The sequence below is a fragment of the Suncus etruscus genome, chromosome 3 (genome assembly GCF_024139225.1).
Source record: "Suncus etruscus isolate mSunEtr1 chromosome 3, mSunEtr1.pri.cur, whole genome shotgun sequence".
Lineage (NCBI taxonomy): Eukaryota > Metazoa > Chordata > Mammalia > Eulipotyphla > Soricidae > Suncus > Suncus etruscus.
In genome coordinates this window covers 109,628,960-109,651,850 of record NC_064850.1, presented here as the reverse complement: position 1 = coordinate 109,651,850, position 22,891 = coordinate 109,628,960, and the positions used below count along the sequence as shown (strand labels likewise).

The following is a 22,891-nucleotide window of genomic DNA, read 5'->3' as shown; positions in this document are numbered from 1 at the left end:
TTGGACCGCCACTCTAACTCAGCCAATCCAAGCAGGCTTGTTTTGTTTTGTTTTGTTTTGGGGTCACACCCGGCAACACTCAGGGGTTTTTGCTCCTGGCAGGCCCGGGGACCATATGGGATGCCAGGATTCGAACCAATGACCTTCTGCATGAAAAGCAAATGCTTTACCTCCATGCTATCTCTCCAGCCCCACCAAGCAGGCTTTTTATGCATGCAAATTATACAATGTTCTGTACCCAAATCTACACGGTAAAAAGCCTGCTCAGATTGGCCAGTCAGAGAGGAAGTCTATTACAGTATAACCTTTGAACCTTTGCTTGTTGTGATTGGCTCACTGTGATACATACAGTTGCAGCACAGGAACGTTATGTCTTCTACAGCGAATATAGGCCTAAACTTATGTTTTAACTGTAAAATTAGGGGGTCGTCTTATACGATGGAAAATACGGTATACCCATGCCTTATTTACCATCACCTCTTACTTCCTCTCACATGGGATTTTTAGAAAACTGTGATCCAGCAGAAAATTCTCAAGGTCTGGAAGGAAGGTCCCAGGTTTAGGGTGCAGGGCATAAGGTCAGCGATGCTATATTCAGTAACCCCTGCTACATAACAACACCCTTTGGGGGCCTTGACTGAATGACAGAGTTCTGGTAATGCATATAATGCTAGCTAATCTGATACTCAAACACTCCTGGCTTTTAGATACTTTGTTCTTTTCTATAAGTGAAGTCTTTATCTTGGAGGTATGGAGGTTGACCACATTGGTGTCACTTAGGAGTTACTCTGCACTCAGAAATCACTACTGGCAGGCTCAGGGTACCTTATGGAATGCTGGGTACCAAATCTGAATCAGCCACATGTAAGCACCCTTCCCACTGTGCTATTTCTTTAGTTCCTAGTGAAATAATATATTTTTAACATTGCACCTTTGGACCCCCACATTGAACCTTCTCCCTACTAGCAGGGAGCCTCAAGGCCCCCAAAAACTGTTTGGGAGATTCCTCATGCTCAAAAAAAGTAAACTAGAATTGATATCAGTCCTTAGTGTTCATGTCAGTGGCCCAGTTTTGTTTTTCTTTTTAACTTCTTTATTGAGCATTTTTCTTCATTGTAAGGATTCATGCTTCCTAACTTTTATTCTTAGAGGTCTTAGAGTTAGAAAATTTCTAACTTTGTTAGTACTTTCTTGTTTTACTTATTTTTATATATATATTTGGTGCTTGAGCTAAAATCAGCATATTTTATGCCGTATAAATATGAAGCACTTTCTATTCCACTGAGCTCCATCTCTGACCTATTTTTTTAATAGAGTAAGACTTTTAATCATGCAAAAACTATGGTTCATTAGAAATCATGTGCATGAGGTCTTAATGGTTTTATTTTTTAATTTTTAAAAACATTGCAGTCTCATCATCCTAGAATCATTTCACTATTACTCATTAGTTATTTTCAATGCTGTTAAAAATTACCAAGATATTAAGAAAACAAGAGAATGGCTGCATTGCCTAGTGACAAAATAGTACTATTAGAAGTGGATTCTTTTATTTTTTTATATCATTTTTTTAAACTTTATTGATTGATTGGTTGTTGGGCCACACCCAACAATGCTCAGGGGTTACTCCTGTCTCTGCACACAGAAATCACCCCTGGCAGGCTGGGGGACCATATAGGATGCCAGGGAATCAAACCAGGTCCCTCTCAGGTTGGCCGCATGCAAAGCAAACACCCTACCGCTGTGCTATCTCTCCAGCCCAAGAAGTGTATTCTTTTGGTGCTGGAGAGATAATACAGTGGATAGGGCATTTGTCTTGCATGCAGTCAACCCTGGGTTTGATTCCCAAAATCCCATCTGGTACTCTGAGCCCACCAGGACTGATCTCTGAGCGTAGAACCAGCATTTACACCCTGAACACAGCTGAATGTGGCCCCAAAACAAAAAACAAAAGAGAGAGAGAGATAGGGAGAGATTTGTTTGTTTGTATCTGAAGACCATTTCTACAGTCTTTTTCATTTTAATGTTCATAGAACATGTTTGCAAACTTGGAACTTTTAATTTTGTCCATAATGGTGCAGAGAAAAATTTCTTAGATCTGTCTAATAAAGTAGATTAGAAGGTAGTTGTGAAGCCATCACTACTGCTGTTAGTAGAATGGCTAAATTGAATCTATAAGTGAGGCCTGATGCTTTGAGTGCCAGATGATATTCTAGCTAATTTCCTTAAATGAGGGCATCAATGAATAACTTTATTAAATGTATGTGTGTATGTACATATATATACATATTTTTAAAGATTCTTTTTGTTCTTTTTTTAGGGGTAGCAGCTCCCAGGCTGTGTATTCAGGGGGCCTGGTGCCCTTTCTGGACATACTAGGCCAACCAAACCAATGGGTTCAATGCTTGGGCCCTTGGACCAACACATCAGTAGTGATAGGTTGCTGTTCAGACCCAGAAATGTTGAGGGTCACCAAGGCCACACCCATTAACACACCCAGAAGTGCTGGTGCTGGGGATGGAATGAGGCTGGAGATTAAGTCCTGACCACTGAGTTATCTTCCTGACCCTAATAAATACATATAATTTTAGAAAATGCAAATTAAATGCTGGTACATTGTGATATTATGTATATAAATACACTAAAAACATGGTTATAAATTTATAAGTAAACTATATATATTTTTAGTTTGAACTTGTAGTAGCTCAGGGCTACTTCTGGTGGATCTCTAGGCTATATATATATATATATATGTACACACACACACACACACACACACACACACACACACACACACACACACATATATATATATTGGGGGATTGAACCAGACCCAATAGTGATCAGGGGTTATTCCTGGCTCTGCACTCAGGAATCACTCCTCGTGGGCTAAGGAGACCATATGGGTTGCTGGGAATCTAACCGGGTCAGTTGTAAGGCATGCCCTACCTACTGCATTATTGCTCCAGCATCCCCACAACAGTATTTTTTTTCTTTTTCTTATTAATTAATATTTTTTTATTTAGGTAACATGATTATAGTTGGGTTACAGTCACAAATAGATCACCCTCTTCACCAGTGTAACATTCCCCCCTCCCAATCCCTCCCTGTATTCAAGAAAGGCATTCTACTACCGTTATTTGTTTTTAAGTTCAGTAAATTGTTTTTTTTTTCTTAAAGGATAAGGGTTAAAGAAAAAATAGTAAAGGTGTGACAGTGGCAATCGCCGTTGTTTACATAGGCCCAGAAAAATATGGGGAAAACAGAAAGAAATCCTTGGCCTGATTACAAGAAGGCCTCACCCCGGAAGTTTATTGGCATAAGACTGACTTGGCTCCAGGCATACCAGTCTGTCCAATCCAAGTCATTCTTCGTGGTCCTGGTGAAATTTTGTCACACTTTAGCTGTTGTTGGTATCAGACTCCTATATTTAAAGATTCTGGATTCTGTGCATTTTTTTTATTGAAGTCAGGCTGATGTGGAGCATCCTCTAGTTTCAGCAGACCATTAGATGTGAAGCAATCTACCCTGCAAGTAGGCTCACAACAGTATATTTTGAAGGACAAAATTATCTGATATTGTTTAAGTTAGTTCAGCTGTGACTTACCCAACAGGCTTTGCTGATGCACAGAGATTTGTTTGAAGGACAAAAGCTTTTAAAATGATATTTTACGCTTTACTTTTTAGTACTTCTCAGGGACTCTGGTCATTTCTATTTATCATTTTTTATCTTTAAAATTTTTCTTTCTTTTGTCTAGTAGAAAAAATAAAATAAATGATCAGTTCATCATATCAGATCATCAAGGAGAGCAGGAGACCCAGAAAGGAGCTGGAGATGAACCCAAGTCATCTGCTGTCAGGAATTTCTTGCTAGAGAAGTCATTATGGAGATTAATCTTATTTTTACTCAGAGTCCACCAATTAAATATTAATCACATTTAAAAAAAAAAAAAAGCCCTTCACAGAAACGTTCAGGACACTGTTTGATTAAACATCTGGGTGCCATGGGCCACCCATGTTGACAGAATGAACGTCACCCGGGTTTCATCTAGTGAGTCACTTAACAGGAATGATGGCGTCATGCAGCATTTTGTGGACTAGAAGCTACACCATCCTATTTTGCTAAAAAGTCATGGCCTATCTTTGTGTCTTTTATGATATATATATATGCACCAAAATGCACTTGGCACGGTGTGTTAGTGAACAAAGGCTGAAAGCCAGTGTGTATGTGGAAGCAATTTGAAGGAAGTAATTTCAAAATTAATAACAAAATATGAGGGTTAGCTAGAACCTATTGTAGCTATATTTGAAACCCGATTAGTGTTTACAGAATGAATGTTTTGTATTAGGGTTTTCCAGAAAAATAGAACTAGAGATAATATGTACATAATATTTTCTCCTCACCCCACCCCTCACACACACACACACACACACACACACACACACTATTGAATTTTAGTATTAGTCTTTATTTATTTGGTTATGGGGCCAAACCTGGCAGCACCCAGGTGTTACTCCTGACTCTGAGCATAGAAATCAGTCCTGGGACCAGAGTGATAGTATAGCTATGCATTTGCCTTGTATGTGGCCGACCTGGGTCGGACTTGGGTTCGATGCCTGGCACCCCAAGTGGTCCTCCGAGCCTGCCAGGAGCGATTTCTGAGCATAGAGTAACCCTTGTGCACCGCCAGGTACCTGCTGTGCTATTGCTCTTGCCCTGAGTTTTAAGGCAGAATTTGAATTTGTTCTCCAGGTAATCTCAGTTTTTCTCTTTTAAGACCTGCAACTGATTCAGTCCTACCCACCTTTTGGAAGATAATCTCCTAAAATCAACTTTAAATCATATTTAAAGTCCCTTGGGTATTGTTAAGGTTAGTTATGTCAATAAACTCTGTACCTTCATGGCAACATCTGTATTGATGTTTGCCAAACAACTGGAAAGCATAGTCCAGGTGACAAGTTAACTATAAAAACACACCCTTTGTCAATTTAAATTTACTCATACTTTTGCTTCAGATGATTCAGTTGCCCTGTGTGCAGAAGCTTACTAATTCTGACCCCAAAAGAAAATAGAAAATGCTTCGGTGATAGTCACGTTTTTATGCTGATGTCCGCACCAATGACTAACCCTTGGCTGGCTTAATTAACAAATTACGTCTTTAGTGTCAACATGTTCATATAATATAGCTTAAAACTGTGCTGTAAAGTTAATATAATTTATTAACTTCTTGACAAGAGGAAAAGAGAGAAAACTGGTGTTTGCTTATAATACACACAAATCCACATTTTTGACAAAATAAGGAGGAAGTATTTGTGACATTTACAGTCTTTATTTCTGTAAATGGTTGCATACATTCATCACTCGTATTTATAATAATCCTTTTCCACTACCTCTTCCATAATGCTTGTACCTCAGCCAGCCATGATTGTTGTCGTGGCTCGGTAATTCAAACTTTCATTCCTGAACAGTCAGGAATGAAATGGGTTGTTGTAGATTTTTACTGCCTTTATTCACAGAGTAATACTGAGGTGCCCTCGGGATAGTCTGGCCTCCACATTTGTCTTCTCTACTTTCCCCAGAAGCAGCAACCCAGTGTCTTGTTGCTAATCAAGATCCCTTCAGCCAGCAAAGCTTTACCTTCTATTGCTGACTGGTTGTTTTTGAGGAGACATGGCACATACATTGCTGACAAGCTGGTTGTTTTTAAAGAAACCCAGAGGGCACTTTTCTGACGAGCCATGGTCATTGCCTTGCACCTATTTCATTTCAGCTGAAATCCAAGGAAGTACTTACTTCTTAGCACAAGGCCTGGTTCAAAGACATCCCCTATTGTGGTATCTGGAAGGTAAAGATGTATGTTTGGATATATCAATCCCTTTGGTTTCTGGAGAGACAACAGTGGAAAGACAAAAACCCCAAATGGAATCTCTTCAGAAGGAGAAATGTTCTTTTCATAGAAATGCCTGTCAGCTGTCAGAAGTTCTGTGCAGGTTACCTCATTACAAGTTTCTATTGAACTTGTAAGGGAATTAGCTTCATTGTAATCAGGGATTGGAGGCTCATGAAAGACACACGTCCAGTCTTGGTAGAATCAACATAGGTGTTCTGAGCTATGAGACTTCCCATGCTCCCTTTGAGTCCCGGTCACCTGCCTCTGTCTTTTAGTTCTGTCCCTCCACAGAGCCTCAGCAACTTGAGTTTTCCTGGTCAATAGCACCCATATCATACTACTGTGAAGGTCAATATTCTTGATTCTGATGCTTTATTGTTCTGTATTATTGAAGTACTTGACCATTATTGCTAATGATTTATAGTACTGAAACTGGATGTCTTCAACCTAGACACTAGCTTTGATGACTGGACACCTAGTGTTAGTTTACACTGCTTTTGCCCAAAGCAAAGGTGTTCCCAACTTCCTCTTTCTTTTTACCAAGCCCTTTGACTTGTAAAAGTCCAGGTGCATCTCACTGGACCCTCCCCTCCAGTTGGATTTGTACTAGTAGAATAAAGAGAGGTTTCAGAAGCTAGAAGCAGACCGACCAGTGATTCCCTCCTGACTGGGTTGGCTTATTAATGCTTCATGGCTATCCTGCTTCAGACCAGCTTCCCCAGGGTTGGAAATACAGAGTGTGGGGTGATTTTTACACCCAAGGAAACATGGAGGCACCTCATATGTAACATGCATATGAAGAGGCTGCTCCTTATGTATGTCTAGTCACTTGGCATTTGACAAGTGTATCAGTGAAGTGGGAGCTGTCCAAGAGGAAAAGGTTCAAGTTTGTTCTCACTCAGTAAAGCAAGCAGTTTCCCTGTCAGAACAGGTGACTCTTGGCTTCCTTCTGTGCTGGCTGATTAGATCAGCTGCCCTTTTCTTTATGGGTTACCCTAGACTGATTGTGGCATATTTGTAATCTCAACAGTAATTCATTATAATGTGGTAAATGCCTCCAACAAGCTGGGAATAGCAAAATAACTCAACAAATAAATGCAGTTTAGGAGCCATTTCAGTGCCAAAAAATTGTATATTTTTAGTACTTGTAATTTTTAGACATATATTCATAGATAAACGAGTTCATTTTTTTCAAATGTCATGTTATACTTTGCCTTTTACTGCTAGGTTTCTTGTATTTTCTGTAAAAAGGTTTCAGTCTAGTCAGTTTTCAAATTACACAATAAAATCTCAAGTCTGCCTGAAATTGTAGGTGAGGTTCACAATCCTGGGACAGAACAATGCGGTTTTTGCTCTTCTGTCTGCTATGAACATGGGTCCCTTCTCCTCCAGCTGCTAATAAAGGGTTCCAGAGTCTGCCATGTAACAGTTTAACCTGCTGTTTTCTCTTTCTCTGCTCTGAGTTTTAGAATTTTATGCAGGTAGAGGTTCCCAAGTAGTTCTCAGCCAACTGGACCATAGGTTCAGCACAAGGGCCTAGAACGTGGTGTTGTTCAGGCCCTATGGCATCCAGAAGCCTTGCACCAACCCAGTGGTGCTGGGGCTTCCAGGGCTATACCCAGCTCTGTATGGGGGACATGTTGTGCCAGGCATGGCACTGTATTATCTCCTGGTCCCTCTACTTGAGTTTTGTTGAGTTCTGTTTTCAGACAAAACGTAGAGCAGCCCTCAGAGGTGGGAGTGGGGCTCAGCATGGCAGAGCATATACATCATATGTGTGAGACCAGGAGGTCAATTCTCAACATCACTGGTCTAAGCTGTAGTACCACTGTTCCTTCCACCCAACACCCTTGGTGGGGCCCTTTAAAAATTTCAAAAGCAAAATGGTACAAAGCAGCCTACAGGGACCAGAGAGATAGTATATCCAGTCACTTGGGCACTTGCTTTGCACTTGGATTCAGTCCTCAACACAGCATATGTGGCTCCAAGCCTGCCAGAAGTTTTTCCTGAGCACTGTCAGGTGTCACCCCAAAACAAAAAGCAAATAAATAAAGCAGCCCTCTGGTTTGTATGGGTTTCCCCAATGTTACATTGAGACTCAATAATATGAAATTATGGATATTGAGAGCTTTTTAGGTGGGAACAGTGTTATAGCAATAACATAGCTATATAATATATATAATGTTATGGTTTATATAATAATATATAATGTTATGGTTTAATTAATGATATGTACATATAATGATAGTGTGATTATATACAGAAATTTGGTTATATAATGAGTAGAAAAAATTTCTTTTAATGTGCTATAATGTTTATACATAATACAACTTTTATAGTTTTCTTCCACTGTGGACTTGATATTGTTTGGTCAGACCCAGTGGTGCTCAAGACTTACTGGCTCTGCATTCAGGGATCACTCCTAAGGGTGCATGGATAATCATATATGTGGTGCCAGGGATTAAACCCAGGTCAATCATATGTAAGGCCCACCCCTCTGTATCTTTAACTGTCCTTTAACTTTTGTTTTTGTTTTTCCTGTATTTGTGCCACACCTGGCAGTGCTGAGGGTTTACTCTGGTTCTGTGGTCAGGAATCACTCCTGATAGATCAGGATACCTTAAGGAGTGCTGGGATTGAATTTTAGTCAACCATGTATAAGGCAAGTGTTCTACCTGCTGTACTCTCTCTCCGGCCCCAGCCTGCCCTTAACGTTCTTACCTTTTACCTTGATATATACCAAACATAACTGTGTTTTATGAACTTTCTCAAAAATTTGTTGAAATATTTTTCCTGTATTGCTCTATTTCCAGTAACATTTAATCCTTATATAACTTAGCTTGTAAAGACATGGTACCCAGGGGGCTGGAGAGATAGCATGGAGGTAAGGCGTTTGCCTTTCATGCAAGAGGTCATCGGTTCGAATCCCAGCGTCCCATATGGTCCCCCGTGCCTGCCAGGAGCAATTTCTGAGCATGGAGCCAGGAGTAACCCCTGAGCACTGCCGGGTGTGACCCAAAAACCACAAAAAAAAAAAAAAAAAAAAAAAAAGACATGGTACCCAAAATGTTAAGCTCTCCTGCTTTTAACATTTAGTTTTTATATTGTATATTACATTGTATATTAATTTATATGTCTTATTTGTGTTCTGGGTCACACCCAGCAGTGCTCAGGGTCTACTTCTGACTCATTATTTAGTGGTCACTCTGGTAGCACATTGTCCTTTCAACCCATTTTACGGCTTCTGTTTTCTTCCTATGTATTTTTTTCATATGTCCATCAGGGTTTGCACATCAAGGTCTAGAAGTCTTAAAGACTGCTTCAAAGTAAAGTGTTTGTAGCTCTTTTTCTCTTTTTTTTGGGGGGGGGGCGGGGGGCACACCTGGTGATGCTTAGTGGTTACTCCTGGCTATGCACTCAGAAATTGCTCCTGGCTCTGGTGACCATATGGGATGCTGGGGATCGAATCGAGGTTCATCCTGGGTCAGCCACGTGCAAGGCAAATGCCCTGCTGCTGCACCACCGTTCTAGCCCCTGTAGCTCTTTCTTATATGAAAAATGGTCTTGCATGCATAACAAAGGTGATTTTACTTTGAATATTAGTCTCTTAGAAATGGAATGAGAGAGCTGGAGCAATAACTCAGCTATAAGGCGATTACCGTGTAGCAGCTGACCCAGGACCAATTCTGGTTCAATCTCTGGCATCCCATATGGTCCCCTGAGCCTGCCAGGAGTGATTTCTGAGCAGAGAGCCAGGAGTAACTCCTGAGTGTGCGTGTGTGTGCACGCGCGCACACACAACACACACACAGAGCTCTAGCAGCACCAGCATTGAACTAGTATTTTCTATCATTTTGGTTAATTAAATATCACTTTATCATTTTCATTTTGAATTTTTAAAGATTCTTATAATGCACTTTAAAATTCTCAGATTGAATGACATATCTGTATATCTATATGACTCAATTTGTTTTATTGGGCCTGATGTATTCTAGATTCATCAATTAATCAGATGAAAATTAGAAATCTTTCACTGCTGGAAATTTAGTGTTGGTTTTGTACATCTGAAGGAGTCATAAATAATTTTCACTAAGCCAAGATTCCGTTTATTCAAAGGGAATGAATAAAATCAGGTGTTTGTGGTGTACCCCAAGACCCACCCATATCTGGGAGGAGTTTTGGGAACCGGATAATAGGTGTAACTACCTGCAAGACCTCCCATTTCTGGGAGGGGTCTGGAAAAGGATAGATAAACCTCTGAGCCAGGGGATTCGGGCCTTTTGCCGTTTCTCTCTTGGCCCGGCTTGGCTTCCTGGCTTTTGAATCTTTGGGCCGCATGGAGCCCAAAGGGAAGATGGCTAACAGGAGATAAGATGCAGGGCTAGCAAAATATTGCTGAATGCTTGAAAGGTTAACATAGGCCACACACCTGTGGTGGCAAGGGCATAAATAAAGATGATTCTTCCTGAAGGCTGCGTGTGAGTGAGTCTTGATTACACGGATTACCTGGGCCTGAAATTCGCCAGCTGGATGGGAATGAAGCCACGTGGCTGGGGCCTAAGCACAAAGGCCTCCATCCATCGCCATCCAGCACCATCGTTAATTATTTCATGCTACAGGTGTTGAGTGATCCTTCCTCAGCTGTGTGCCAAGAAAGACCTGTGCTTTGGAGTCAGTTCGCCACATAGTTTACAAAGAAATGTGTATTGTTAATATTTATACTTTGAATAGATTTCATCAGGCCCCTCCAAGTTGCTCTCTCTTTTATAGCTGGACGTTTTAGCCAATTGTTACCTAATTTGGCTGTGAAATCTACAGTTTCTCTGATTGATAATCTGCTATATTTCTCTTTCCAACAGCTGTGCTTACAGTATAATAGAAACAAAATGTAGAAATGAAAATATCCTTTCTGGTACAAAGCAGTTTAACCTAAAATTAATTTGATTTTCACTCTGCATCTGAATGGCTGACAGTTTGGGTTTGCTGGCCTTTTTCAGGGGTGGAGCTGTCTAGCTTATTATGATTTTAGGCCTCCTTAAGACAAAAAGAATTCTATTCCAAATTCCTAAATCAAATATTTTTCCATTAAGATATGCTTGAACTTTTTGAGTCATACTTACTGACTTATTGGATAAGTGAAGTTGGTTTCTTTGCTTCAGGAAGAATTTGGCTATAACGCAGACACCCAGAAGCTGCTGGCTAAAAATGGAGAGACTCTTCTTGGAGCCATTAACTTCTTCATTGCTAGTGTGAATACTCTGGTGAATAAAACTATCGAAGATACATTAATGACTGTGAAACAGTATGAAAGTGCCAGGTAGGTGTGCATTTTCACTGAATTGTCTTATTTAACAGGCAGTAAGCTGCTCTGAGAGATTTTTCGTTGCAAAGAAAACCACCATGGGTAGGAAGCAACTGCAGTAGGTTTTAGGGTAACCTGCAGAGTTCACCGAAAGACAGCAGATTCTCACACTGGCAAGAACCAACATCAAGATAATGTTTAGAAGACTAATCAGGGTCCCGATGCTAATCACCACAATATTCACTGGGACTCAGCTTCGATGACCAGTGTCCAAATAGCCCTGAGTACTTTGCTTCATCCCCTAGAGAGTTCCTGAGGGAGTCTTGCCTGCACAAAACAGGGTCACCTGCTCTGGCTTCTCACAGGAAAGGGACGGACGGACCTTGTGTTACACCACAGAGACCCCAAGCCTCTGTCATCTGTGCTTGAAGTAGACCTTTTCTTCCTCGTTAGCAATAGCGTCCTAACGTGTATTTGATGCTGCTGCTATGACTCCTGCTCACTTCCAACTCCTTTCTTTTGTGGTTCTGTTTTTGGGCCATACCCAGCTGTACTTAAGGCACACTCCTGGCTTTGTGCTCAGGGTCTCTCCTGGTGGGACTCAGGTGACTATATGGGATGTAAGCGATTGAACTGAGTTAGCCAATGCAGAGCCAGTGCCTTATACACCATGATCTCTCTGGCCCTTGTGATTTTTCCTTTGTCCCTGTCCCCCATTGATGTGACCTTCACCTGTGCTGTTTGGAATATCCTGCGAGTCAGCAAGGAGCCAATAGGCCCTGGTTGAGTGACACTGCCCTAGAACTTAGATGGGTGCTGCTTGGGTCTGTTTTAAAGCCCAGATGAAACATTTCCCAAAAGCTTCTACCTTCTGCTTTTAACCAGTTAAAAGTTAATTCAATGGAATTAACTGCATATGTTCTAATCTAATTTTTAATCTAATCATATTATTTTATAATAAGAAATCTGACTTATGGGGCTGGGGCAATATCACAGCAGCAGGGCATTTGCATACGGCCAGCCCAGGACTCCAGTTCAATTCCTGGCATCCCAAGCCTGCTAGGAGCAATTTCTGACTGCAGAGCCAGGAGTAACCCCTGAGCACCACTGAGTGTGACCCTAAAACAAAAGAAAAAGAAAAGAAATCTGACGTAAAGCATAATATTATATAAGATTTGAATTTATACAACATACAGGTTTGTTTAAAACTTTGGAGCAACATCATAAGTCAAGTTCTCTATTCTTGGCAGCTGGAAACCTCCAAACATACTCATGTTTACTTTAAAAACCAACAATAGTAATGGTCTTTCCCCATAACTTGGCCTTTGGAAAAAATTATAAGCAATGATTTTATTCATGGAACTTAGCTTGGGGGCTGGCTTTCAGTGCTGTTTATGAAGTAGCTACCACCTCAGCTATTCAGAAGCTGCCTACTCAGTGATGACAGTAGGATCTGATGTCCTTCAGCAGCTAAATTTTTTTCTCTGTCAAAATCAGAATTCACAGGCTCTTAGGAAAGCATCATTTATTGGTCAGCACAGAAACTGGACACCTTCAGCCATGTCTAATTGGCCTTCCTGCTCCCTTGCTCTGCATTGTGGGCAGGTTTGGCCAGTGCTTTGTGGGAGCAGGTCTCAAGCAGTCTTTCAGACCTAGGACAGACTGTGGTTTGATCCCCCAGTGTTCCATATGGGCCCCCAAGCCAGAAGCAATATCTGAGCACATAGCCAGGAGTAACCCCTGAGCGTCATTGTTGTGGAAAAAAAAAAGAGAGGAATAAGCATCTTGGGATACATGAGCACCAGTGAAGGGCAGTTGAGCTGCTCTCAAGCCCAACAGGAATCCACTGTCATCAGCAAGTCAGTTGCACTCCTTGGGTTTCCCATCAGCCTCTTCTGATGCAGTGGCTTGCTTCTGTCCACTCTACATGATTTGCTAATGTCTATCTGGTTTCTGAGATTTTATTCTTCTGCACCAGTCCCTACACTTTCATCAGAGTGAAACTTTTTTCTCCGTGAGTGAACACAGAATCACATCCCTTTTTAGATCATTGTTCTTCAGTGACTTGAGTCATTTACCTCCTGATTAACTTGGATCCCTTTAGCATGGCCTGTAACACCCAGCAAATGTTCACGATACATGAACTCCATAGCTCCTGATTGAATGTCCTTAATTGACATAAATTTCAGTGTGGTATTACCATGTAAATCTCAGACCTGCCTACCCATAGGCCACTAGTCCCACTGTCATGTTGTCTGACCTCAGTCCTGAGACATACTTGGTCAGTTGCAAGATATGTTGTGACAGTTCACAAAAATGTGCCTTGTCTATACAGTTCTCTTCCCATTGAGGAGTTTCCTACTTCACTTCATCTTGTTTCACCATCTATTTTTGGGTGGAGAGGAATATGGGGCCTGTGGGAAGGTCCTGGGGCCAGCCCCAAGAATATTTAAGTCAGCAGGGCCCAGCAGCTTGTGCAAAAACCCACAATTGTGGTGCTGTCCTGAGCCTGAGGTTATGGAACCCCCAGGACTACATTTCCAACACCCCCTACACTTGCTCCATAGGCTCTGAATCCCTCCCAGGAAGCAGTATCACCCACTCTGGGGAAAGGAGCTGTAGATATATTAATAAAGAGCCTTTGTCCTAGGATATCACTCTCTGTGGTGCTTATTTTGGCTAAGGTAGAGGTCACTTAGCTCTTTAGCTGAATATGAACGGGTTAGCACTCTGGCTGAGCCACTGTTTACTGTACTTGCAACAGAAAATGGTGGAGGTACCACAGGGATTACAGCAGTCTGTGGTTCTAAAGGATTAGGGGTATAAAGTCGTAAATGGTCTGTAATAGATGTCCTCAACCATTCTGAAAATTGCAGAAACCCATTCTGAATTGTCCAGTTTTATTATATAGGGTAAGGGCACACCCAGTGATGCTCAGGAACCTCTGTTCAGAGTTCACTCCTAGCCATGCTTAAGAAACCGTATGTGGTACGAGAGCTCAAAGCAGAACCAGCCACATACAAGGCCAGCACCTGATCACTCCACTTCCCTCCACTATCTCCGGCCTCTGCTGCCTCTAATAAGCCTCATTACATATATGTGATGAATGCCTGGAACAGGGCTAGTTTGAGATGTAACAGCATAAAATGTACAGTGTGCTTACAAACTCCACTTTGTTCCCTGCCAGGGTGGTCCAGAGCATCCCGCACCCCAGCACCACATCCCCAGGCCTTTTCTTTGAGCTGTGGGATGGGCCACACCTCAAGCATTTCCTCCTTCCTGCCCCCCACTCCCTGAGTGTTCCTGGATGTGGCCCTGGGGAACCCTGACATTGCAGAACCCTTGCAGCTCTGCATCCCTAGTCCCTGGCCTTGAGCTGTCCAGTGCAGTTGGTCAAATATCTTCCGGAATGGCCCCTGCACCCCATCATACTCAGAAACACCCCTAAAGTAGTGTGTCTATCTGACGTCTGCTATCCTCATATGCTTATTTGCACTGATGGTATCCATTTATATGAAAGCTTGGTCCCTGTCCTTGAGTGATTGCATTCAATTATTTTTAAATATTGAAATTACCATTTGTTAGTCCTGAACTTTGAGAGGAACAGTTGATGAGATATTAAGAAACAGTTTTTGTGAAAGGCTATTTTGCATTAAAGAATGTGATTTCCAAAGTGTACGCTATAAATGAGAATCTGTCCCGAGTGCTGTGTGCCACAAGACTATTGGGTATTTCACAGTCAACCTAGTCACCATCTCCCACTGCTTAGTAGAACGTCTCACGACTCTCTTCCCAGGATCGAGTATGATGCCTACCGCACTGATCTGGAAGAGCTGAATCTTGGGCCACGAGATGCGAACACACTGCCGAAAATCGAACAGTCACAGATTCTCTTCCAGACGCACAAGGAGAAATATGACAAAATGCGCAATGACGTCTCTATCAAGTTGAAATTTTTAGAAGAAAATAAGGTGAGAGAGAAAGAGACAGAGAGAGAGAGTGTGTGTGTTTGTGTGTGAATGTGTTTGCGGGGCCTTACACATGCAAGGCAAGTGCTCTCTACTGAGCTGTACTCCCAGCCCCTCGATTTATTTCTTTACCTCCAAAGATCTTTCTGTGGCCTTTAAAAATAAAGTTACTGGAGAGCAGAGAGGTAGTACAACAGGCTGGGTATTTGCCTTTCATGTGGCTGACCCAGATTCAATCCCTGGCATTACACTTAGTCCCGCAAACAATGCAAGGAGTGATTCCTGAGGGCAGATTCAAAAGTATCACCAGGTATGCTCTCCCACCCCCAAATTAAGTTGCTGAAACAGTAAATGGAAGGTTCTAGTTTTGATTATTCTCTTTTATAGCAATTACACAAGAGAATTTCAGGTAAAATCAATGCATTGTTCTAGGAAAACAAAAATTTTTTTCCTTCCTGTCATAGAAATTACAAATGACCCTTTTGACGAGTCTGTGACAGCTGTCAGAGTGTGCGTTCAGTTGTTGGTGTTCAGCCTGGTGCTGGCCTTAGTGCTATAAGAGGGTAGAAAATCATAGATTCTGCGCTAAATAAGGTAAATCTTTTTTATTAATGATAGAGATACAGGGTGAGAAAAGACAGCAGTATTCCCCTCCCCATTACCTACAGTTGAGGACTGTGTGTGTGTGTGTGTGTGTGTGTGTGTGTGTGTGTGTGTGTGTGTTTGGTTTTTGGGCCACACCCAGTGACGCTCAGGGGTTACTCCTGTCTATGCGCTCAGAAATCAATCGCTCCTGGCTTGGGGGACCACATGGGACACTGGCGGATTGAACCATGGTTCATCCTAGGCTAGCGTGTGTAAGGCAGATGCCTTACTGCTTGCGCCCCTAGAAGCATGTTTTAAACAGATATTTTCAACATTCTATAATGAATCAACACCATACAGTATAGAAGTGCTAATGTTTTTGTGCTCTATGCAACTAATTAGAAGAGAACAAAGTTATCCTAACCTATATACATTTAAGCTTTCTACAAATAAGAAAGTGGCTTTGGGAAATATTAAAATACTGGTTGCATTTTTTTGGTATCTTATATTATACTATTTCTTAGTTGTGCAATTATGGATGATGTTTTTAATATCTCTCTATTTTCTGTGAAAGGTGGGGTAGGAGAAGGGGATGACCACACCGCGTAGTGTTCAGGGATTGGTTTTGTCTGGATGCTTGGGGTTCATATGCAGTAATAAGGGTCTTAGCCAAATGAAAGGCAAGTGCCTTAACCCCTGCACTGTCTCCAGCTCCTCTATGAAAGGTTTCATTAGTCTAAGGACTAAACTAAGTAGACCTAAATATACCTAAAAAATTACACAGGATAGGGACTGGAGAGATAGCATGGAGATAAGGTGTTTGCCTTCATGCAGAAGGACGGTGGTTTGAATCTCGGCATCCCATATGGTCCCCCGTGCCTGTCAAGGGCGATTTCTGAGCATAGAGCACCTGAGCGGTGCTGGGTGTGACCCAAAAACAAAAAAAAAAAACTTACACAGGATAAACACTCGCCATTGACTGCCACCTCTTTATTTTTGAAATTTGACAATAGATCTCCAAACATAGATATGGATTGGAGAATATGCTTTTTTTTTTTGGTCACTGTGCATTTTATAGGTATTCTCTCATAATTTCCATAACAACTTATACTTCTTATCCTCCATGTTTATTTGATTCCATAAATGCTAGTGCTGTAAATGAGCAGAACAGAGAGTGCCTGCCCAGCAGCTCTTCACTGTGCTGGTGACTGACTTCTTTGGCATCATTTGTGCCCTGTCCTACCCTGTTCTACAGCTCCATCCCGTGCTCTGTTCTTCTTAAGTTAGGAGAAAGCCTGACTTACCAAGGACTTTTTTTGTCCATCTGGGACACCAAATTCCTTGTTTGAGCTGGAAGAATGGCTGAGAAATTTCTCCATTGAAACCTTCCTGAATTTCTTACTGCCTACAGTAGCTTTGACGGCCATGGCAGTGGCAGGTTTAGAAGTAACAATATTTTCATTCCCCTGCCCTTTCAGAGTTTATATTCTGATTGACTCCTGCTCTAAACAGTCTCATCAAATGACTAGACAAGCTATATTGTCTCTTTTGTTGTTGTTGTTGTTGTTGTTGTTTTGGTTTTTTTTTTTTGTTTTATGGTGGTCACACCCGGCAGCACTCAGGGGTTACTCCTGGCTCTATGCTCAGAAATCACTTTGGGCAGGCTCGGGGGACCGTATGGGATGCCAAGATTCAAACCACCACCCTTCTGCATGCAAGGCAAACTCCTTACCTCCAAGCTATCTCTCCAGCCCCTGCTATATTGTCTCTTGCAAAAAAAAAAAAAAAAAAAGCCCTGTATTAAAATATGAAAACGTAGGTTCCAGACTCCCTTCTTGATCTATATAGTCTAAGCATCTCTATTTCTCTTGATAATTAGCAGAAACCAGAAATCCTTCCTTGTAGTGAACAAACGAACAACGTTGTACCTTTTGTACAGTATAAATTATTGTTCAGCAGAATTTGTGAGGTTCTTCCAGTATGTTTGGCACATTGCTAGGTAAGGGATGAAGAGATCTTTGGGAGTTACCAAAAAATAAGGTGTTTTTTGGCCCTTCTCTTGGTCCTTTATCTTGCATCAAATTATTTCTATAGCTAGAGAAGTTCAGTTCTATTTGTTTTGTGGTTGTAGTACCTCATGTGTTCCACCCTAACTCAGTAGCTATTACCAAAGGCTTTACTCTATCCAACCCATTGCCAGTTCTTCCAAATTATTGACATTAAAGAAAACTAGAGGGGCCGGAGAGATAACAGAGCGGTAAGGCGTTTGTCTTGCAAGCAGCCAATTCATGATGGATGGTGGTTCGAATCCCGGCATCCCATATGGTCCCCCATGCCTGCCAGGAGCGATTTCTGAGCACAGAGCCAGGAGTAATCACTGAGCACCACTGGGTGTAACCCAAAAAACAAAACAAACAAACAAAAGAAAACTATAACAAGGTTATTGAGTCACACATTTCCCAAATAAAACTGCTCATCATTTGCATTGTTCTTAGCCTCTCGCCAAGTACAGCTTCGAATCACTGGAAAAAGGTCAGTTCCTCACGTCCTGAACTACCTCTCCAGACCCAAGCATTTTTAGGGCAGTTTTTTTGGAGAGAAAACAGGAATAGCAAACAATCTATAAGCTCTCCAAACAGTGAGGACTCTTTAATAACCAACGGAGAGGAGAACCAGCCTGAACCAGTGCCATTCATAGTCATCAAAAGGAACTGTGATTTTAGTCCCATATGCAGTGTAGTTTTGTAATTTGGCTTCAGGGATTAAGGAACCTGTGACTTCACCAGCCTCCTGACCTGGAGTTGGCACTGTGGGGGTAGCATGGGTTTCGCAGGGCCAGTGTGAAGTGTGAGGTAAGGCTTGGAAGCCACTGTTTTGAGAATAACATTGTCTTCCTCACATTTTCTCTCCTTTGACCTTACGCTGCAGTTTCTTTCTTTCTTTCTTTCTTTCTTTTTTTTTTTTTTTTTGGTTTTTGGGCCACACCAGGTAACGCTCAGGGGTTACTCCTGGCTATGCACTCAGAAATCGCTCCTGGCTTGGGAGATTATATGGGACAATGGGGATCAAACTGAGTTCCATCCTGAGTCAGCCATGTGCAAAGCCAGTACCCTACCACTGCAGTACCACTCCAGCCCTGTTTCTTTTTTTCTTTTCTTTTCTTTTTTTTTTTTTTTTTTTTTTATAGAACACTGCCTTCTCAGATTTTCTATTCTTGGATGGTCTCAAGAAATTCAACTTCTGGGCTTCCACTGTAGACAGCAAACTTAAGTTTGAAGTTGCACTCAATGATCTGCTATGTCTGAAATCTACAGAAATGTTGACATTTAATTAACAATTCTCAAAATCAACTCTTTTAGGCTATACAGAGACAATGTTGTCACTGTTGTTTTAGATTCTGACATAGCTGTCCCTTGAATGAAGATTTGGGGTTCTTGGTTTTTGTTGCTGTTATTAAGCGACTTTTAACCCTTTTGCTTTTAATTGCTTTAACAAAGGTGGGGAAAGCAAGCCTGGAAACGGTTTGTCATTGGTGTTTTCTTTCTTGGCAGATTGAAATGCCTAATATTTGGAGGTTTTATTCTTTCGTTAAATTACAGCTGAACTAGATGGTCTACTTAGCATGGAAATTTTAAATAACCTGAAAAATTAGTGTGTGCTATTTGTGACTTTTAAGATCCCTCCTTTTTTTTTGATAAAGCAAGCTGTTTTTTAGTTTACTTTTTTCCTTTTTATGTCATATTATCCTTTGGAAAATGAAAGATCTGATACCCAAACCACTAGAACCCTACATAAAATCAAAACAAAGTAGCCAAAGAAATTTGAATTGAATTCAGAATTAGAAGCCCTGCCAGGTTAGGGATGAATGAGAATGCTGAGAATGATCCCCTTTCTCTTATCCTGTAGGATAAGAGGACAGAAACCTTCAGAAATCCTAAGTGTGCCTGAGGGGCTCAATCCGAGAGAATTTATTGATCATCTACTCCACATGACCTGTCCCACACTTCCTAAAAATGTTCTTTATCATCTCTTTCTCTTGAAACACTGTTTCTTGTGACCCTGCAGACTAGGTGGTTGCTTTGAGGACAAAACCATCATTTTTTAACCCACCAGCTTGTGACCACTCCAGGCCTATTGACCGATGGCCCATGAGTGGAACCGAACCCTCCCACTCACACCAATCAATAGTCACTGAGTAAAGGACTAAGAATTTGTGCCTATTATAAGGAATCTAGTGAGCAAACATTGTGAGAACATTTCTGTTTAATTCTTAGCAAAAAATATTTGTTTCGTTCTTTTAAAAATTCATTGAGGGCATAGGGACACGATTCTTGGCTGTGTTTTAGGAAACTGTCCTTAAGTTTAACCTCTGTTTCTCTGTTAAAAAAAAAAAAAAAACATGGGGGGTTAGCGAGAGAGCACAGCAGGTAGAGTGCTTTCTTTACTCCAGGTCACCCTATGTTTCCCCAAACCCTGCCATTAATGAGTGATCCCTAAGCACAGAGGTACCTCCGGGTATGGCTCAAAAACAAAACAAAAAAATTAAAGGAATAAGTGTAAAATATTCATATTCCTATATATGTGCATGCATTATACTGAATTATCAATCCTAGTTTGTCATTTACCTTTCATGGAGAGCTTCAGTTTCTCAAAATTGACTGACCATATCCATTCTCTGTTTCCTCATCTCCAGGATATTGTGTGCTTTCTTTGAATATAATCAGTTCTTAGAATCTCTGATTTTTCTCTTCCTTGTTTTCTAAAAAACATTGAGTTGTGTAGCAGTAAGAACAGAGTTAATTAGACCCTTCTAAAGTTTCCCCTTTCATCAATATTTCTTTTCCGGACCTTAAATAATGAAACTTGAGCTAGATGATGACTTAAGGCAGTTTATTTACCTTTTATTGTCCCTTTAAGGTTCAAAACAAAACAGATCACTCTAGTCAAGAGACAGAAAACAGACATGGTCAGCATGCTGTTAAGGGACCTGTGATCCGGGTAGGTTCAGTGGCTTCACTCCCAGCCTTCATGCCTGGCAATGGCGTGAAGCAAATTGTGTCATTCATAAAGCACATTTGCTTCCAAATGAGAGAGACTGCACTGCAGGAAAGGGACAGGTCACCTCCTTGTGGGACAAGGAGACTCCCTGTTACTTCATTGTTTGCTTTAGCAAAGGCAAAGCACACTCAGCAATGCTTTTGTTGTCTGTGGAAGAAGTGTTTGCATGGAAAGAGAAGCAGAATAGTAGAGAAAAAGATACAGATCTCTCTGAGTAACTCCTAGTATAAAAAGGAAAAATGAAGGGACTGAGAGAGTACAGCAGGTAGGGCACTTCCCTTGCTTGTGATCAACCTAAGTTTAATTCTCAATATCCCATATGGTCCCCTGAATCAACCAGGCATAACCCCTGAGCACCACTGGGTGTGGTCCAAATACAAAACAGAACAAAATTAAAAAGTAAAAGTGAGTCTGGAGCGCCCGACTCTAAGAGCAAGAGTCAATAATTTGCATTCCAGAGTCCCAGGCTCTGTCTCCTGCTTTACATGGTTCCCCAGCTCTGAGCTGGAAGTAACTCCTGAGCAGTACCAGGTTCAAACACAAAAAACTTTTGGGTAACTTTGGAATTACATCAAATATTAAAAAAGTAATTTAGGGGCCGGAGAGATAGCACAGCGGTAAGGTGTTTTTGCCTTGCACACAGTTGACCCAGGACTGATAGTGGTTCTATTCCTGGCATCCCATATGGTTTCCCGAGCCTGCAGGGGCAATTTCTGAGCAGAGCCAGGAGTAACCCCTGAGCACTGGCAGGTGTGACCCAAACCCCACCCCCAAAAATGTAATTTAAGGGACTGGATAGATAGTACAGTGCATAAGGTCTTGCATGCTGCATGCTGCCACATGCTCAGCCAGCAATGATCCCTAAGCAAAGTCAGAAGTGAGCTCTGAGCACTACCAGGTATGGTCCAGAAACAGACTAAAGAAAGTGAAAGATGGGGGCCCAGAGAGATAGCAAGGCGTTTGCCTTGCAAACAGCCGATCCAGGACCAAAGGTGGTTGGTTTGAATCCCGGCATCCCATATGGTCCCCCGTGCCTGCCAGGAGCTATTTCTGAGCAGACAGCCAGGAGTAACCCCTGAGCATCGCCGGGTGTGGCCCAAAAACCAAAAAAATTTAAAAAATAAAAAAAAGACAGTGAAAGATGAATAATTCCCTTAAGATGAAGATAATCTCACATCTAAGTAATAAAACCCTTCTCAGAGTCTCATGGAGTAGGAGGAAAAATATCCCAAATAAATCAGAAGATTAGAAAAGAAGGATCTCATTCATCTTATTATAATCTTATTTTAAGAAAAAGAAAACATGCTTTCAATTTATAGTATGGTAACTAATAAGCTATAACTTTTACGTAAAGGGTGATGTGTGTTTGTTTTTTTCCGAAAATGGGTTAGTAAATCAGCTGTTTTCGGGTCCTCTGCTCTAGCATATCTGTTTTGGAATTTTTGTTTTGTGGGTGTCATACCCAGTACTTAGGGGTCACTCCTGCCACAGCTCGTGGGACCATTTCCAGGGCTAGGAATTGACTCTGGTTTAGTCTTGTATAAGGCAATACCTTAATCCCTGTACAATCTCTCATGTCTGTTAGGTGTTGTTACTGTTATTTTTTTCCTCATTATATTTCATGCCTTGAAAGGATGAAAAGTGGGATTGGGAGAAGTTAGAGTCAGAAGTTAGAGTTCTTGCTGAGCACATATAACCTCCTCTCCAGCACTGCCTAGCTGAGCCCAAGGAGCCCTGTGCATTGCTAGGAGACGGGCTTACACAGATAGCACTGCTGTTAAGTGCTGAGGACACCCCTATTACAACAGAAAAAAACGGTGTATTTAGCAATCTAAACTTAAAGGAGCCTGTTATACTGGCATATACTGTTATAGAGGGCAAAGGATGGTGGTATAGGATGCATTCTGGGTTAATTGGTAGAGGGAGGTAGACTCTGGTGGTGGGAAGGGCCCTCACTGATTGAATATCTGAAATTCAACTATGAAGGATTCTGTAGATCACAATTGTTTTAGTAAAATAAAATTTTTTAAATGTGCAGAGAAATGTATCCTGGATATATACTTAAAGATAATTACAGAATTTTCCTTAAA

At 41.3% G+C, this 22,891-nt stretch overlaps 1 protein-coding gene across 2 annotated transcripts in view; it reads left to right on the top strand.

The window, feature by feature from the left end:
- The window catches only part of ARFIP1 (ADP ribosylation factor interacting protein 1), a 96,917-nt gene that overhangs the window by 56,487 nt on the left and 17,539 nt on the right, over nucleotides 1-22,891 (top strand). For both annotated transcript variants that reach the window (XM_049769626.1, XM_049769627.1), the window contains 2 exons: nucleotides 11,048-11,205; nucleotides 14,987-15,161. In XM_049769626.1, coding sequence (XP_049625583.1) covers nucleotides 11,048-11,205; nucleotides 14,987-15,161 — 333 coding nt within the window. The remainder of the gene's footprint in view (nucleotides 1-11,047; nucleotides 11,206-14,986; nucleotides 15,162-22,891) is intronic.